This window comes from Ascaphus truei, chromosome 4 (assembly GCF_040206685.1).
Source record: "Ascaphus truei isolate aAscTru1 chromosome 4, aAscTru1.hap1, whole genome shotgun sequence".
In the NCBI taxonomy this organism is placed as follows: domain Eukaryota; kingdom Metazoa; phylum Chordata; class Amphibia; order Anura; family Ascaphidae; genus Ascaphus; species Ascaphus truei.
In genome coordinates this window covers 210,716,576-210,731,490 of record NC_134486.1, presented here as the reverse complement: position 1 = coordinate 210,731,490, position 14,915 = coordinate 210,716,576, and the positions used below count along the sequence as shown (strand labels likewise).

The 14,915-nt window shown below is 41.1% G+C and overlaps 1 protein-coding gene across 1 annotated transcript in view; it reads right to left on the bottom strand.

Moving 5' to 3' along the window:
- The window catches only part of ADSS2 (adenylosuccinate synthase 2), a 105,930-nt gene that overhangs the window by 30,044 nt on the left and 60,971 nt on the right, over positions 1-14,915 (bottom strand). The window contains exons 6-8 of the mRNA XM_075596818.1: positions 8,943-9,050; positions 5,255-5,336; positions 3,583-3,709 (exon numbers count right to left, since the gene is read on the bottom strand). Coding sequence (XP_075452933.1) covers positions 3,583-3,709; positions 5,255-5,336; positions 8,943-9,050 — 317 coding nt within the window. The remainder of the gene's footprint in view (positions 1-3,582; positions 3,710-5,254; positions 5,337-8,942; positions 9,051-14,915) is intronic.

Genomic DNA, 14,915 nt, shown 5'->3' with positions numbered 1-14,915 from the left:
CAGAACAGAGCCTTGCGGGACGCCACAGGTGATATCCAGGGGGTTAGAGTTAGAGCCAGAGATGGACACATGTTGGGATCTACCTGATAGGTAGGACTGAAACCAGTTTAAAGCATGCTTCCCTATTGCTGAGCTCTGGAGTTTGTTAAGCAGGATAGCATGATCAACTGTATCAAAAGCCTTTGCAAAATCTAGGAATACTGCACCAGTGAGTTGACCCCGTTCCATGCCACACTGGATTTCATTGCAAACTTTTAGCAGGGTAGTTACAGTAGAGTGTTTGGGGCGAAAGCCAGATTGGAATAGGCTAGGGAAATTTGTCTTGTTATAGTAATCGCTTAATTGGGAGTGGACACATCTTTCCATGACTTTGGATAGGATTGGGAGAAAGGAGATTGGCCTGTAGTTTGAGACAGTGTTTTTGTCCCCACTTTTGAAGATTGGGACAACTCTGGCAGCTTTCCAGGTCTTAGGGATATGGCCTGCAGACAGGATAGAGTTGACTATGGAAGCAATTGGTTTGGCAATTGCTGGGGCACCAAGTCTTAGGAACCTAGATTGTAGTAAGTCAGGTCCACATTGGCTGCTTAGTTTTAATTTAAGAAGCGCTTGTGTAATCTCCTCTTTGGATACTGGGCCAAATTGAAAATTGTGGGCAGTGTTGGGAGGGGGTGGGGCTATAGGGGTACTCCCAGGATGAGATTCAGGTTTGTGGTTTGGGCTGCGTTTCGCTAATACGTTAGTAGCACACCCCACAAAGTAATCATTGAATGCATTTGCAACGTCAGTGGGGTTTGTCAGAGTAATGTCGCCCTTAGTGATATTACTTGGCTGTTGATGGTTAGAAGGCTGGAATATGTTGTTGATAACCTTCCAGAAGTTAGCTTGGTTTGATGTGTTCTGGAGGAGATTGTCAGAGTAATATTGTGCTTTTGCATGCCTTATTTGCCTTGTGCACATGTTCCGCAGGCATCTGTAGTGATTGAGATCCTTGGTAGTGCCAGTTACTTTGTGGCTTTTCCACAAGGCATCCCTGAACTGGTAGAGTGCTATAAGGTCAGGTGTAACCCATGGAAGGTGGGCACCCCGTACCCTTATTCTGCGTATGACAGGCAACTGTGCTGATATGAGGATAACTTTAAAATCTGAACTGTTAGTGATACATGAGGACCGAAATTGGGAACATCGATTTAGATTACTTATATCTGGGACTAGTCTCAGCGTCTCCATAATGGGATATATAGTTTCACAGCATTATGAAAGCGGCCAGGAGTCATAGAGATGTAGCAGTTTTTAATGCGCTATCTGGTGCGATATTCTGTATTTTCACTGCTAATGGATCCTATGGCAACTCTGATATACTGCTTTATAATGGAATACATTATGCAACAACTCTTGCTACATCTCTATATGAATACCGTTTATGATCCTTCACTAGGAGTTTTGTACAGTAAATACAGGTGGTCATATCCAAAGATGTTCGATGTTTATCTTGAATGTAAACAAAAATCAATATGTAGAGTACGTCTGACGGAAAAAAATAAATAACTTGCATACCGGGTCCAACCTGACCATTGTATTTTTAAAAACAAGAGGCAAACCAAATATTATTTATTTCCTGGTAAAGTATGTTATGAATAAATATAGAAAATGCCAAAAAAAAAAAAAAAAAAGAAGAAGAAGAACTCTGCACTTGTTGCCCATTGTTTATATGGAGCAAACATTTGATAAAAGCAACAGGAGTACATACACATTGCAGATTGTAGCACATATCCATACAGGCTCGATTATTTCCAGGTAAATTCAGTTACAACAAAACAGAAAACCCCAAGATATAGGGTCATAAAGCACCCCTGGATTATGCACTCATTGCCTGGTGGGTAAGAGATGGCTAGATTAGCCTCTCGCTCTATTAACTGCTGGATAGGTATATAACAATAAGAGGTGATAGGCTAAAAACCGAAAATAATAAAAAATTTAATACATCATAGTAATACTGTAGAACACTCAAATATTTAAAATCATCATATAGAATCCTCGTAGTGGAGTCCAAGGAACCCAAGGTAAGTATATATGGTAAAGTGAGAAAAGAAATAAAGTGCGCAGCTACTAAAACGTGACGTGGTTGATAGTGACAATAAAGTGAATTGAATAACTTAACTTAAATGGAGCGTCTGCAGCTGCGATGGAGGGGGGGCTCAGGGACCCCCTGAAGCTAACAGTTAAATACAAAAAAGACACAGCGCACAACGCTCATAGTGCATTAAAAATATTTTTTTACATAAACAATACATAGGTGAGTAATGTGCGTACATCAAATGCAGTAATAACAAGCAGTTTCGGGATATGTTACCCAACGCCTCCGGAGACCGGATAAGGTGTCCTCACAGGGGTGGAAACGCTGGTCCCACTGGTGCAGGGTCCTATTGGGGTAGATGCACAACCTCTGCTGGTCCTTACTCCATCGAGCACGAGTAGAACGGGAACTGCTGATCCTTGCAGTGCTTCAGCAAAGCGAATCTGGGCATCAGCTGGGCGCTGGCACTCTCCTCCGTGTGGAGCACTTCCTGGTTGATGACGTCACCACGGGGATTCGGCGCCGTTCAGACTCGAACAACTCGCGCAGTAGGGTGCTAATAGAAGGATAGAGCACTTTTCCAGAATGTCCTACGCGTTTCGAAACCGAAGTTTCTTCATCAGGGAAATGAAGAAACTTCGGTTTCGAAACGCGTAGGACATTCTGGACAAGTGCTCTATCCTTCTATTAGCACCCTACTGCGCGAGTTGTTCGAGTCTGAACGGCGCCGAATCCCCGTGGTGACGTCATCAACCAGGAAGTGCTCCACACGGAGGAGAGTGCCAGCGCCCAGCTGATGCCCAGATTCGCTTTGCTGAAGCACTGCAAGGATCAGCAGTTCCCGTTCTACTCGTGCTCGAGGGAGCAAGGACCAGCAGAGGTTGTGCATCTACCCCAATAGGACCCTGCACCAGTGGGACCAGCGTTTTCACCCCTGTGAGGACACCTTATCCGGTCTCCGGAGGCGTTGGGTAACATATCCCGAAACTGCTTGTTATTACTGCATTTGATGTACGCACATTACTCACCTATGTATTGTTTATGTAAAAAATATTTTTAATGCACTATGAGCGTTGTGCGCTGTGTCTTTTTTGTATTTAAGTATATATGGTATTGTTACTCCTTAATAGGTATAGGGTCCTCTAAAGCTGCAGACATGTACAGGATTATAACGCCATGAAAAAGACCTGTATAGTAGTAACAACAAAAATCACTCGATTGGCGCTGTTTGAAATCTACTTACAACTGTCTATATACTTGCTAAAACCGGTCGCAACAAGTATTTAGTAAACACAACATTTTTCAAATGGTACATTTTGCACTCAACTGTTTTTGTGGTGATGATTAACTACATTCCAGTGTTCTTCTGCATAATAAACTTACAATCACAACTTGTGTTCCCTCTACCGACCCCATCAGTAAATACCAGAAATTGCCAGCAAAACTAGGCTTTTGTTTTTTTAAATTCACTGTGTAAAATGTGACAGGCAGCATAAATTACTTACCAAAATCAATATCCAGAAGTGCTGCATTTGCACCTTCAACCAAAATCTTCTTTGGTGGACCATGAAGAGCTTCATGTATAAAATAAACACCATCTTTCACCATTGGCTTAACTCTGTTTGCATAGTCCTGTATAAAGGAAGACACTCATTAAATATACTGTAGCACAACAGTCTGTATAATATTATATAAAAATAGAGATTGTTAATTTTATCTCTGAAGGCTGTTTTTTTTAAATCATATTTTGTGTCAAATCCAAAGCAGCTGCAAGATTGAAACAATCTTTGTGTTAATGAAAATGAAAAAAAAAAAAAAAAAAAAAAAATCTTCATCCTACTTATATTGGGCGCATCTATTTATTTTGTTTCTGCTATATTAGGAAACCGCTGAAGTACAACGCCTGGCACTATACTATAAAAACTTTTTGTTGGTATATTCCCATGTCCCTTGAGACATATTGAAACACCTATCGGACACCAGATCGTAAAACCAACACCTGATCCTTTATCATTATGTTTTTGCGGACATATACTTCTGCTAAGCGTGTTCATTCTTATTGAGTCCACACTCCATAATGTTTTTGAACTCTTTCCCAAACCTCCATCCCCCCACCCACTCAAAAAAAACAAAACTGACTAACCAGGCAAATCTAAAAAGTTCTCTCTAGTGACCCAGGTGTAATGCTTACTTGAGATTTATAAAACATACAGAACACCTACAAGCTCATATTGAACCCCCAAAATACCCACAACATATATATATAAGCATATAAGTTTCACAGAGGAGTGCTACTGAGCATGGCGATATATATATATTTAAAACCAAAGACATAACATAAAACACAGACAAAGCTCAGTGCACATCCAGAAAAACTTATATACGGTACAGTGCCTAAAAATACATGTATAAATAACTAATAAATAAAATAGTCTTTTAGTTTAACATTTTGGCCAAATTGTTGTAAGCCCTTGAGCCAACTGCACAGCAGACCACGTTTCAAGGGTCCCTACACCAATATAGATTCTTAATAACCTGTGCATTGCCAGGAAGAATGATTTATAATAAATCTGTCAATATTAGTTGCAAAAGTTCTAAGTCAGACTTAGAACTTTTGCAACTAATATTGACAGATTTATTATAAATCATTCTTCCTGGCAATGCACAGGTTATTAAGAATCTATATTGGTGTAGGGACCCTTGAAACGTGGTCTGCTGTGCAGTTGGCTCAAGGGCTTACAACAATTTGGCCAAAATGTTAAACTAAAAGACCATTTTATTAATTAGTTATTTATACATGTATATTTAGGCACTGTACCGTATATAAGTTTTTCTGGATGTGCACTGAGCTTTGTCTGTATTTTATGTTATGTCTTTGGTTTTAAATTACTTGAGATTTATCCTTGGAAGCAACACAACATGCTGGAGAGTTCGCACAAAAACAGTCACCCAACCCCAATATTAAATCGTAGAACAATCAATAACCTGAATAATCACAATTACCAACACATTAAAATACACAAAATAGTCATTTAAAATACGGGATGGTCTGCACATGGTGCAAAATGTTGGAAATAAAGCAAGGTTGGAAATACTGTACAGTTTTACCTCAGAGGTTGCAGCACTAATTGGAAAGCCCCTTAAGAATAAGACATGAAAAGCAAGCTTTAGCCATACCTTAAGTTTAATTAATTCACCATCAATGTCAATCTCTAGTGAGGGGTACATGGATTTGTACTGGTTAGCCAGCACTTTAAACCTGCAAAACATTAGCAATAATGTTCAGAAGTTAAAGCAGCAATACTACTACACCCGCCTTCTTCCCCCTACCCACCCCACTTGCACTTTTTGAAGTGAAACTTCTTTGCTGACACCTACAGTGTTTTGATAAGAAAAATCCCTTCTGTTGTAACAAAATTCCATGACGGAAGTGACATCACTGCTGGCAAAAGAGGCCATCAGCGACATCGTAGGGAGAGGAAACACTGACACACACACACACACACACACAAAGGAATTCAGTTACTATAAATATAGAAGTACACATAGCTAAAACACACGTTCCAAGTAAAACTTCTTTGTGTTTTGGCACTGAAATTGTGTTTTGATTTTTAATTAAAAACATCACCCTCACAAATACAATTTCTGTGACAAAACAGTGACAAAAGACATGAAGTTTCACTTAAAATGCGCGTGCGACACTTTTTTGTTCCCCCCCCATCTTATTTTTTATATGTAAAGCATGTGACACTGTATACTGTAATTCTACATTCTTACCCAAGTTGACAATCGTTTGGTGCTCCTGTTATTAATCTATAAAATTCTGATTGTGTGCCTAACTAAATGGCCACCTTCCAGCTTCAATCAATCTTTCCTCAGCAGCAACAATCTATTCGGCTATAACTAAGGTAACATTGACTATTGTTACAGTTTACAGCTCAAACAGCTCGAAATATTGGCAACAAATTATCACGAACAGGAAGGTGCTACAAAGATTTTTGAACGTCTTGGGAGGTGTGCTAACCTGGCTATAGAAATCAAAGAATGCTCAGTATATTAAAATACATTCCAATTGGCATTAACAGTTGAATTGAAAAATAATTGAAAAAAACATCACTATTATCTAATATAACGGAAGTGATTTATTAAATAAAAATAAAAAATGACCCCACAAGATTTCCCGTTTTACTGCTTTTCATCTTTAAGAACACTGTCCATTATATGCAGCCTATTGGAATAATGTGATTAACTAATTTATGTGGCAAGTGAGAAATTAAGTTAACATACACAATGCCACATGAACACTGAACCATTGTCAAGTGTATTGGTGTTAGTAGGTCCCTGTAAAAATCTTCTAATCCAAAGCAATGGTTCTTAAACGTTTCCTCTAGGCCCACAACCAGACCAGATAATGGGGGTGAACAACCAATACTCTAGTCATATGCAAATGCATTGGTTATTACCAGGGCTCGACAAATTATAAAAAAATGTTACTTGCCAGACGGAAAAAAAAAAAATGGACTCGCCCCCATGAATATATTTAATATACACACACACTGATGGGTAATATATATTCACACACACACACACACACGAAGAAAAGGAAAATAAAATTATTGTCATAACAGGCGGTGCTCACGGGTCAGTAATAGTATGATAACAAAAGAAAAGAAACCCGTTTATGAGCACTCAGGTATACCGTATGAAAGATTACAATGTATTGATTGACACAAAGAGAAATAAGTAACAGTACAACAATATTAAAATGAGGCTAGGACCCCTGACACGAATACTACCCAATAGAAACACTGTTGCATAATATAGGGATAAACTCACAATGTGAACCCTAATGCCTATTATTGACAAGATAATAAGAAACACTTGAATAAACAGGGAACACTAAAATTGGCTGTGCAATACCAATAAATGAGACATGCATCTGATATATAACGTCCATAAGGAAATAGAGTAGACAAACAGTATATAAAATACTACCTCAATGAGCATAAATACTGCATTTGAAAGCAGTTATATTTAGACCAAACCCACAGCAATTGAAATCTCTGGGGGAAATAGGTAACCAAGCTCTGAGGGTCACTCTAGACATAAAACAGGATAACACACATGTGTCATAAGAGTATAGGTACTCTAAATCAGAATGCAAAATGAACAGCTGTGTGTAGCAAACATGAATGTCAAAAGTGTTTCAAAGTCCAGAAAAAATGATAACAGCAGTGTTAGGTAGCATAGTTACGTGCTGAATAATTCAGAGGTGCTGCCTAGCACCCCCACTCCTAGTGTTTCTTTTCTTTTGTATATATTTTGTTTTTGGTGTGTGTGTGTGTGTGTGTGTGTGTGTGTGTGTGTGTGTGTGTGTGTGTGTGTGTGTGTGTGCGCGCGCGCGCCACACACACACACACCAAAAACAAAATCCGCAGCACTCAAAAATAATATTCAAATACAAAAAGGTTTAATCCAGCATCACATGCATCAGGGTAAAACACAGGGGCTTTAGAAAGGACCGGGAGGTCCAAAACATCACTCCATTTTTCCTGTGTTTTACCCTGGTGCTTGTGATGCTGGATTAAACCTTTTTGTATTTGAATACTATTTTTGAGTGCTGCGGATTTTGTGTTTTTGTCGCGTCTATTTTTGCTACCGGATGGTGATCCTGGTCGCACTGCTAGCACCTCATCTGGATAAGATAAGTTTTTACCCTGCCTTTACCCATTTAGAGTGCCCTGAACTTTTGTTTGATATATATGATACCTATCTACCATATATAAATATAATTCCATTGTGTGTGTGTGTGTGTGTATATGTATATGTATATGTATATATATATCTATATATCACCCCTTCACATCTCCTCTCTCCCCCCCGCCCCCGGCACATCACATATTCTCATTATGATGGTTAAATTATGATAGTTGTGATGTTAAATAAAAGCTGTGGCTTTTATACCCCAAAGTATGGTTTGGTGTTTGTGTCCATTATTCTTCATGGTAAGAAGGGGGAAGGTAAGTGATTCATCCACTTCTGCTGACATCCAGTAAAATATTAGTAGCTCATGTTGTCCGCCACCCCCTTGCTAAAATAAATGCACTTACACCATTAACTTTAACTACAATGTGATTGGGCATGTGTTGTGGATCACTGATATACAGTAGATGTTAACATTAAATATTTATAGACTCAAAATGAATTAAACAATTTAAGTAAAATGTATGTTACAGTAACTATAACTTACATCTCTTCTCCTCACCCCTACACATCCCATCTTCTCTCCCCCAGTTCCCCATGGCTGCTCCCTCCCTCTCTCCCTCTGCTTCCTTTCCCATCCGGCCACTACCCGCCTCCTGCTATTGGACGCCGGGCACATCACCGCCCACCTCCCGCTCAGTGATTGGGCGATCTAGGCCAGACGTCACTACTGGGGGTGGACACATGGCAATGGGGCGCTGCGATTGGTCCCAAGCTGGAGGTTCGGCCAGCCGGTGAGGGGTTGGGATTGGCTGCAGCTCCTGCCCCTCACGGCGCAGACCAGGAAGTAAATACAGACAGACACTGAGGGAGAGGAGGCCACCTCGCCAGCTCCCAAAATCCACTCGCCCCAGGCGATGAGGCGTGTGGGTTTGTCGAGCCCTGGTTATTACTAAAACCTGATGTGGCTGGTTTAAGAACCACAATAGTTTTTGTGCAGTTTTAAAAATATATATAAATAACATGGTAAATATCTGTTTATTGCTCTTACTACAGTAGTTAATGCATAACTCTTTTTAAAGGAATAGTTGTGAATAAACAAAAACACACACCAAAAAAAAAAAAAAAAGCACTCACTCATTCTCAAACTACAAATACAAACCTGTGAGAGAACTCGTTGAAGTCAGAGACAAGGTCACACATCCTCAGGCCACTCCGGGCAGCTTTAGAAGAGTATACTGGACCAATACCTTTCTTTGTTGTCCCCAAGCTTTATAAAAAAATTAATTAAAAACAAAAAATTAAGAATTTTAACAAACGCTAAATGCATATGAACAAATGTAATCTCTAAATGAGTTCTGTGGCATACTGTGAACCAAGCACTGCTACTACTTTCACAAGAAATGCACACAATAAATTAATTAGTTTTAAGTGTTTGAATCAAGGACACAAAAGTTAAACTCAAAGTTCAATGCCTTTCGCCAATGAGGGCGTTCTCAAGAGCTATAATAGACCCAAGAAAAAGAACCCGGATTGAAGAGCACTCTACTACCCCCTTTGATAGATAATGTATAGTGTATTGCTTAAAATCTAATTGTATTTGTATTGGTATTAATATAAAGGTGGTTTATAAACTTTAACGACGAAATGCAATAATCAAAGTAAAAAAGACCAAAGTGTTGCCTGCCAAGGTGAATGACCCAAAGTAGTGTTTAGGGGTTAGATTTCCCTTAGGAGATATATGTTGCTTCAAGTGTATGTGAGATGCATACAACGTTGTATATGTGTAGCCTAAGCCTATTCTATGCTTAGGGTCCCATCAGAAACCTACTAGATTTATGTTAATTCTCCCCTTGTGACCCAGATATCATGGCTAGTAAGCCTAGACAGTCGCTCTTATTCATAGAGGACTATAGTGCTGGGTACTAGTATAGGATGAGGTCCAGTGGAGAAAGACTATAGTGATAGGTAAATAGCTTAAATTCAAACGAGCAGCACAGTTGCAGCTTTGTCTCCTAATGTGTAGCATTAGTTTAGCATACATGTCTCCCTATTAACTGTAGCCCTCTCTCCTTCTGACTAAACGGGTCTACTGATGCTGCTTTACCTGCTGGCTCACAGAGATCTGAGCCTCCGCTACTGGGAGCCTGGGGCAACAATATATTAACTGGCAGCGCCTCCACTTGCCCAGGATCCCCAATATGTGAGATTCCCCTGAACAAGAACAATAACAGCTCGCATATATGTATAACGTAATCCTTTACGGTATAATATATATACTCATATGTATAACCTTGAGATACCAGTGGCCTCTGCCACACGTGCAAGTGTGTCCTCCCACCACCGTGAATATCCCACACCGTGTCCAACGTAACCGCTCAGTCCCTTTGGTCACTTAACCTCCCAAGAGTCCCCAAGAAACCCACCCCCAGGGCGGGATCAGCGCCTGTAGGTACCGGTATGTTGGCGCACTTGTGGAAATACCTGCCGGGCGCTCCAGCACCCGATCGCTGACACTTCAAAAAGGATTAGCCGATCCAGCGCAGTCTCTCATGTTGCGTTCTCACCGCAGGGGATGTCTCCACGTGCTTTAACTCTGCAGCGTAGTCTGAGCCCAGACTAAGAATGACAGGCTCCTCCCCGCAGCACTGTGTCCCTGACTAACACACTCTAAAAGGGGAAGGTCCCTATAGCAACACAAGCTGAAGGTGACTCAGGGCACTAAATGGGACCTAGGGAGCATACTGGCTTATGCAGTGGGTCACTGACCCCCTGCGCTCACGCACCTCCTCTCCCCTTGCTCTCCCAGCACCCACTGACTAGCGTGGTCCCAACTGCCACTTCCCTATCCTGTCAGCAAGCATCATCGCACCCTATTGGCAATCTCAGAACAGGTGACTACGCAGAGGCTCATGGGATATGTAGCCCCGGCCTAGAGTCTCCCTCCTATTGGCCAGCCTTCGCGCGCTAACCCAATTGCGCAAGCGCGACACGAAATGGCGGCCGCTTCCTGCGCGCATGCCCCAAGGTTCCTCAACATGGCGGCGCTCCCTGCAAGACCCGCCAGAAGTCCTTGGCGACGCGATAGTCTGCCCGACAACCCCAATACGCCCCGGAACCTGCTTGCCAGCGCATGCGCGTGCACCTGCCGCGCCTGCATGCGCGCACCTCTGGGACCGTCCACAACCCTCTTGACTGCCACGGAGGTGAGAACAGGGAGGGGGTGGGGGGGAGGGGGGAAACAAAGCACAGAGAGGGACCTGGCTACATAAACTAGATACTTAGTATAGTACATAAACAGATATGAGAGACAGTTATTCTACAATTAAAAACATAATGGCAGTGGTCCTGTGGCGGTGGCAGCATCGGAAGTGTCTTCAGCCGGCGTGGGAGCTGCAGGAATCCATTCCACAGTACAGCAGCAGGTAAGCCGCTGTCCAATAGGAACGCTCCTGCTCCGGTCACATGGTTCCCTGGCTCACACTGCTTACCTGCTGCTGTGCTGTGGAATGGATTCCTGCAGCTCCCACGCCAGCAGAAGACACTTCCGATGCTGCCACCGCCACAGGACGCTGCTGCTGTTCCTAGATGTCGTCCGTCGCTGGCTGAAAGGTAAGAAAGATAAGCAATACGATTATTTTCAGCTACCCTGACATTACCCGACGCCGGGAATTACCCGGTGCCGAGACCATTTCTCAGTTCCCAGGTCCGGGTTGCTGGAAATGTGCCGGGTACTCGGTACACCCCAAAATCATGGGGATATACCAGAAAGGGTAAAAGAACGGAGTTGTGGTGTCTCAAATCACTCCCATCATGAACTCAGCCTTAAAGCATTGGTACATGATCAGTATACTCTATGTATCTACGACTATATCATTACAGAGTTGGCAGTACTGTAATACAATTTCAATAGCCTCCTAAATATTTTCAATATAAAGTTTATCATCCGTGTGAGGCTATTTGCTATATAAAATGTGATAGAGCTCCTGTACAGCATTTCCATGTAGACTGCCGCTATATGCACCAGTTGACTCAGGCTAGTGTAATAATGTGGGGTTAGGGCCCACTAGCTGCAGCAATACATATAAGGGCGTTCGTCTACCAGTTTAGGTTTAATGTTTACAACTGATGCCGCCAAACTTCAACAGCATATACATTGGCGACCATGTATAGGTATAACTGAATATCGTGGACACAACTGCATAACTGCAGAAATATACATAATGACGTCTGTGTGCCAATACAGGCTAAATATTTACAACTGATACTTCTACCTGTACACGGACATCAATGTACAGTTAGGTCCGGAAATAATTGGATACTGACACAATTTTCATAATTTTGGCTCTGTACGCCACCACAATGGTTTTGAAATGAAACAACCGAGATGCAATAGAAGTGCAGACTTCCAGCTTTAATTCAAGGGGTTGAACAAAACTATCGCATGAAACGTTTAAGAATTGCAACCATTTTCATACACAGTCCCCTTATTTCAGGGGCTCAAATGTAATTGGACAAATGAACACAATCATAAATAAAATGTTCATTTTTAATACTTTGTCGAGAATCCTTTGCAGGCAATGACTGCTTGAAGTCTGGAACGCATGGACATCACCAAACGCTGGGTTTCCTCCTTTGTGATGCTTTGCCAGGCCATAACTGCAGCTGTCTTCAGTTGTTGCTTGTTCGTGGGTCTTTCTGCCTTAAGTTTTGTCTTCAGCAAGTGAAATGCATGCTAGATAGGGTTGAGATTAGGTGATTGACTTGGCAATTGCAGAATATTCCACTTCTTTGCCTTAAAAAAACTCCTGGGTTGCTTTCGCAGTATGTTTTGGGTCATTGTCCATCTGTAAAGTGAAGCGCCGTCCAATCAACTTTGCTGAATTTGGCTAAATCTGAGCAGACAATATATCCCTATACACTTCAGAATTCATCCGGCTGCTTCTGTCACATCATCAATAAACACTAGTAACCCAGTGCCATTGTAAGCCATGCATGCCCATGCCATCACACTGCCTCCACCGTGTTTTACAGATGATGTGGTATGCTTCGGATCATGAGCCGTTACAAGCCTTCTCCATACTTTTTTCTTCCCATCATTCTGGTACAGGTTGATCTTAATTTCATCTGTCCAAAGAATTCTGTTCCAGAACTGGGCTGGCTTTTTTAAATATTGTTTGGCAAAGTCTAATGTGGCCTTTCTATTCTTGAGGCTTATGAACGGTTTGCACCTTGTGGGGAACCCTCTGTATTTGCTCTCGTGAAGTCTTCTCTTTATGGTAGACTTGGATAATGATATGCCTACCTCCTGGAGAGTGTTCTTCACTTGGCTGGATGTTGTGAAGGGGTTTTTCTTTACCATGGAAAGGATCCTACAATCATCCACCACTATTGTCTTCCGTGGACATCCAGGCCTTTTTGTATTGCAGAGCTCACCAGTGCGTTCTTTTTTTCCTCAGAATGTACCAAACTGTTGATTTGGCCACTCCTAATGTTCCTGCTATCTCTCTGATGGATTTTCTTTTTTTTTTGCAGCCTAAGGATGCCCTGTTTCACTTGCATTGACAGCTACTTTGACCACATGTTGTGGGTTCACAGCAACAGCTTCCAAATGCGAATGCCACACCTGAATCAACTCCAGACCTTTTACCTGCTTAATTGATGATGAAATAACGAAGGAATAGCCCACACCTGTCCATGAAACAGCTTTTGAGTCAATTGTCCAATTACTTTTGGTCCCTTGAAAAAGAGGGGGCTGCATATTAAAGATCTGTAATTCCTAAACCCTTACTCCAATTTGGATGTGAATACCCTCAAAGTAAAGCTGATAGACTGCACTTTAAGCCCATATTCATTATTTAACTGGTACACAGCCGAAATAACAAAACTTGTATCAGTGTCCAATTATTTCCGGACCTAACTGTTGAAGTTTGGCGGCATCAGTTATAAACATTAAGCCTAAACTGGCACACGAACGCCATTATATGTATTGCTGCAGCTAGTGAGCCCTAATTCCACATTATTACACTAGCCTGAGTCAACTTTGGTACATTTAGAGGCAGTCCAAATGCAAATGCTATACAGGAGCTCTATCACATTTATATAGCAAATATCCTCACACGGATGCTAAACTTTATATTGAAAATATTTAGGAGGCTAGTGAAATTGCATTGCATTACACTACTGGCAACTACGTAATAATATAGTGGTAGATACATAGAGTATACTGATCATATACCAATGCCACTATTATTTAAGGCTGAGTTCATGACGGGAGTGATTTGAGACACCGCAACACCCTTCTTTTAACCTTTCTGATATATCCATATGATCATTCCAGTGAGACTGAACTGGAGTTACACCATTACTTTAACTACAGGATAACCGTCTCTCATGGTCTGTTTATGTGCCATACTAAGTATCTAGTTTAATAGGGAGACATGTATGCTAAACTAATGCTACACACTAGGAGACAAAGTTGCAACTGGCTGCTCATATAAATTGAAACTATTTACTCATCCTATAGTCCATCTACACTGGACCTCACCCTTTACTAGCACACAGCACTATAGTCCTCTATGAATAAGAGCGACTGTCTAGGCTTACTAGCCATGATATCTGGGTCACAAGGGGAGAATTAACATAAATGTAGTAGGTTTCTGATGGGACCCTAAGCATAGAATAGGTTTAGACTACACAGATACAATGTTGTATGCATCTCACATACACTTGAAGCAATATATATATATATATATATATATATATATATATATATATATATATATATATATATATATATATATATATATATATATATATATATATATATATATATATATCCCAAGGGAAATCTAACCCCTAAACACTACTTGGGGTCATTCACCTTGACAGGCAACACTGTTGTCCTTTTTACTTTGATTATTGCATTTCGTCGTTCAAGTTTATAAACCACCTTTATTTTAATACCAATACAAATAAAATTATATTTTAAGCAATACACTATATATTATCTATCAAAGGGGTAGTAGAGTGCTCTTCAATCCGGGCTCTTTTTCTTGGGTCTATAATCATATCCCGGTAGCAGCACCATTCCCCTCTACAATCTCATTTAGCCGAGCAGGGGTTCTCTTCTTTC